Below are 4,307 nucleotides of genomic sequence, written 5' to 3' on the forward strand. Positions count from 1 at the left end.
CCTCTCTGGATTACAGACCTGGATCTTGGCATGCTTGCTTCCTTGGCCATGGATTTTTTACACTCTTGGGTACCCAGTAGCCCAACTCCAGCATGACGGGTTTGATGAGTTTCTGATCTCATACTTGATGCTGATTTACTTATCTCAAAGAGATAAAAACCGAGCATGTGAAATGTAAATGCGGCTAAGCCTTATTTGGTGTCTAGTGTAAGGTTAAGTTATTTCCTGCACCGGCCCACACACTGAAAAAAGGGATGGAGGGGAACTCACAGCAGCTGGCAATAACTTTTGGAGAAGCTGAAAACTGTCGCACAGGAGCTTCTGTCGGCTCTGCCATGGGGAGCCCCTTATGCAGTGGGAATTATGGGCAGAGGCTGGCTCCCTGGCATTTGTGCAAGTTTGAAAGGTTTTTGTTTCTTGGGGCAGTTCTCAGTTGCTTGGTCTCAGCCAAATGCTGGCTGATTCTGTGCTATCTAAGCAGGACAGAACTGGCCTGTTCTTGCCAGAAGCCAGATTCTTCTCAAATACGTTTTGTGTTTGTTCCCATGCTCTGTTTGCAGACAGACAGCATTCACCATGTTGTCTTTGGAGTCAGGCTGAGTTTACCAAAATGATCTGTGAGAATAATGAAGTTTCTTTTCTCTTTGTGTCTCATTACCTAAAATACATGTTGTCCATGGCATGTTGCTGGCACCCAGTGACCTTGTTTGCACCCTTACTTACCTGAATAGAAGGGTTGTGTGCCAGGATTTAGAAAGGGGTGATTTGCAGGCTAGTAAGGGGCAACCCTGTAATCAGAAATTTCCTGATAGGATGCACAACATTTGACCTGCTAGTTTAAAATAGAACAATATATTCTCTGTAAATATTTCATGGTCCATGTTTGATAGGGATGTATGGTAGAAATAGGTGGTGCCTTCCTATCTGACTCTAGAAGTACTTGTTAACATGTACTACAGTGTTTGATTTATAATATTACAATAGTGGCTTTAATTAATAATGCTTTATTAATTATAAGCATAGACTTACTGAATAAATCTTACTTATTCTATCAAATGGCTCTCCATGCCTAGGTAAAACTATTTCAGTAATTATAAAGCTACTATAATATTTGTCTACATTACAGACTTTGTGTTGTTAGCTCTGCCAGTTTCACTGAAGTCCAGTGTACGATCTCTGCTTGACCCCMTCTTTGACATGAAACAAGGAAAGTTGAACTTTCAGCTATGCATTTTGTGGTGAGACAGGGCGGGTGTGATAAGACAGGGTCTTCCCAAAACAAGAGAAAGGGGTGGAGGAARGAGCATTTCTCCTGATGTGACTTTGGGCCCCTATGCTTCTCTTTCCTGTCAGGATCAGAGAAATGAAGCCAGAGAGGTGATGTCCCTGCTGAAGAGGATTGAACTCCCCTGCAAAAGACAGCAGAGTTGTCACTATTACTTTGCATGCTCGGGTTTAAAGAGAAAAGTAGAAGAGTATGTATGAGGAGTGCTAGTGCCAGGTATCTAGTGGGGAGCTCTCCTCTCACTGTTTCTAGAAGATGTAGACTTGTAACTTTGTAACTCCTGATTTTTTTCCTCCCCTTTCTATATAAAATACACACACATTTGGGGATCAGTTGTTTTATCTACTACTGAAATGCAGCCATCAGTGCAGAATAACATGAGAACAATTTGAGAGGAAGCGTGGAACACTATATTCAACTGAAACTAATTACCTGATTAGATTTTGGCCGGTCTGTGTGGGTTGACATCCAATGGTCTTGGCGATAATAACCTGCGAACAAAGCCAAGTCTAGTCTTGCTTCAGTTAAAGACTGTGGACAAAACATCTGGACTTGAGCACTGAATGCTAAGTACTGTGAAAATAGGCCACTGATTTAAAGTACCCATGGCTACAATGCTTGTCAGTGGGCACCTGGGTTATCTGTGCTTATATGGGTTTTAGAAACACTGTATCTAAAAGTGATTCTGTTTCAAGCCCAGAATCTGGTGAATTTTAACTCTGTATCAGATCTACTCACAGCTTTAGGATTAGCATTTCCTTTAGCACTTCCAACTTCTCCCCTTAGAAATTTAGCTCAAGCCTGACTTTGAGATCTCATAGACTTAGAAATTAGCCTAAAGAATTATCTCACCCAGCCTGCTACAGTACTCCTGTCTCTTTAGCTCCACAGGGGTTAAATACATGATAGGTTAGCTTTGTTAGGTGAGAAGTATTTGTTACTGCCATTGCACCATTGTTACTGCTCTCTTGCACTGTCTCCATTTTTGATCTGTTTGTGTCATTGTTTGAAAATGTTTGGCATTTTTCAATGCCAAACATGCAATGGTCTGTTTTCATTATTATGCCTTGTTAGGAGTACCTATGCAACATCTCAAGTGTCTATAGTGTTAGGGTACCTATATTTATTGGTGCAATGGTATATTTTATCTTGGCATCACTCTAAAGGAAGAAAAGCCATTACTTGAAGGAAGCATTTGAAGCTTTCCTGGGAAGAGAGGGCTGACTCTTTCACGGTGTTACTAAAAATGCAGTCCACAAGTGAGCAGAGCACTTTTAGAAAGACCTGAAGTGTCCTTACCTCTGGCCTGGAAGCTTTTGAGATGCATTTTCTTCCAGCATCCTTGAGGTACTCCTCTCTCCCTTCTCAGGAAGAACAAAATAAACTCTCAGATGAGTTGTGACGGTTCAGTAGTGACTATTATAAGAGAAATTTAGTACTTCTACTCTGATCTCCTGACAGTTAATTTTCACACGTTACTAAACTGAATTGGGCAAGTGGTTGATGAAAATCCAGGAGGTGGTAAGAGATGCTCCACAGAAGAAATTCTAATAGGCAACCATAGGAAAAAAATATTTTTGTTAACTAACTGGCTGACTATTTTAATTTAGCAAGTGGATTATGCTCTAGCCTATTTCTTAACAAGAAATCCACATCTAAAATAAATATTGAATTCTCTCCTGTTTAAAAACACTCTTAAACTATTTGCGTAAGAGGCCGTGTAGTAATGATGTCTTCCAAGTTGTGTTTAAGCATTTCTTCCTACTGCAAGTATAAATCTAACAAACTTTCAGCCTCCCACAAAGACAATGAATGCAAAGCTGTAAGTGTCATAAACCCCAAGAAACCTCAGAAGCAAGTTAAAGTAATAAAAATATACTTTTGTACACCTCTTGCTACTTATGTGTGGAGCTAGACTAGATATGAATTCCAAGGCCAAGCAGGGAAATGAGAATTCACCTTATGTAACCTGCTATTTTCTTCCCTTCTCTCTAGTGTTCCACAAATCAGCCGTCACGGTAATGGCAGGAGTCTTCTGAGCCTTAGTTAGCCAGGAGTTTGCCCAGCTGTTTGGCCCAGGATTTCACAAAAAAGGAGGAAACCTTTCCGGCTGAAGCTTCTGTAAAATAACTGGTTCAAGGATCAAAGCAGCAGTTTCCCTATTGGGGGGGGGGGTAGTTGGAAAGCTTGGAGAGGGAGTGAAGTGATGTGACTTTCAGTGGAGCCTGGCCTCTTTCTCATAAATATTCACCCTAGAAAATAGCTATTCTCCTAGGAGAAGTGGTGGGATTACAAAGGCAGTGAGATCTCCATTCTTCTAAAAGAGTGTGTAAAGTTAAACTCCAGTGCAATTTTGTGGTTTAAATATGTGTCTCTTCTAACAGCTACTTGTTTTGCTGTTGCAGGATGATTTGGAAATTTGCCTTGTCTGTTTTTCTGATGGCAGCGCTGGTTAGAGTAACAGACACAAGGAAAAACCGTCCTGCAGGAGCAATTCCCTCCCCTTACAAAGACAGCAGCAGCAACAACTCTGAGAGGAGGCAGCACCTGAACAAGGAAGTGCTGGCCTCTAGCCAGGAGGCCCTTGTCGTCACTGAAAGGAAGTACCTTAAGAGTGACTGGTGCAAAACACAGCCCCTGCGGCAGACTGTTAGTGAGGAGGGCTGCATAAGCCGCACTATCATCAACCGCTTTTGCTATGGGCAGTGCAACTCCTTCTACATACCGCGGCATGTGAAGAAGGAGGAGGAATCCTTCCAGTCCTGTGCCTTCTGCAAGCCACATAAGGTCACCTCATCAACCGTGCAGCTGGAGTGCCCTGAGCTGGACCCCCCCTTCCGACTCAAGAAAATCCAGAAGGTGAAGCAGTGCCGCTGCATGTCTGTGAATCTCAACAACTCAGGCAAACTGTGAGAGCAGGCGGGTACCTACTGCATGGTGTTGCCCCCATCAGATTTACTGCTGCCTCTCCTGTCCCACTGAGCAGACTCACTGTCTATTGTGTTTTTTTTTTCTTTTTTCT

The 4,307-nt window shown here is 42.3% G+C and overlaps 1 protein-coding gene across 1 annotated transcript; it reads left to right on the forward strand.

Annotated features, from left to right (window-relative positions):
* Positions 1-3,691: 3,691 nt before the first annotated feature.
* Positions 3,692-4,198, forward strand: GREM2 (gremlin 2, DAN family BMP antagonist). The gene has a single exon (XM_026082408.1). It carries the CDS (start codon positions 3,692-3,694, stop codon positions 4,196-4,198), a length of 507 nt encoding a protein of 168 aa, XP_025938193.1.
* The last annotated feature ends 109 nt before the right edge of the window (positions 4,199-4,307 follow it).

The sequence above is a fragment of the Apteryx rowi genome, unplaced genomic scaffold (genome assembly GCF_003343035.1).
Source record: "Apteryx rowi isolate R43461 unplaced genomic scaffold, aptRow1 scaffold_576, whole genome shotgun sequence".
In the NCBI taxonomy this organism is placed as follows: Eukaryota; Metazoa; Chordata; class Aves; order Apterygiformes; family Apterygidae; genus Apteryx; species Apteryx rowi.

Bases quoted from the DNA above. Each gene is read 5' to 3' on its own strand.
- GREM2 (XM_026082408.1), top strand. From the start codon at position 3,692: ATGATTTGGAAATTTGCCTTGTCTGTTTTTCTGATGGCAGCGCTGGTT.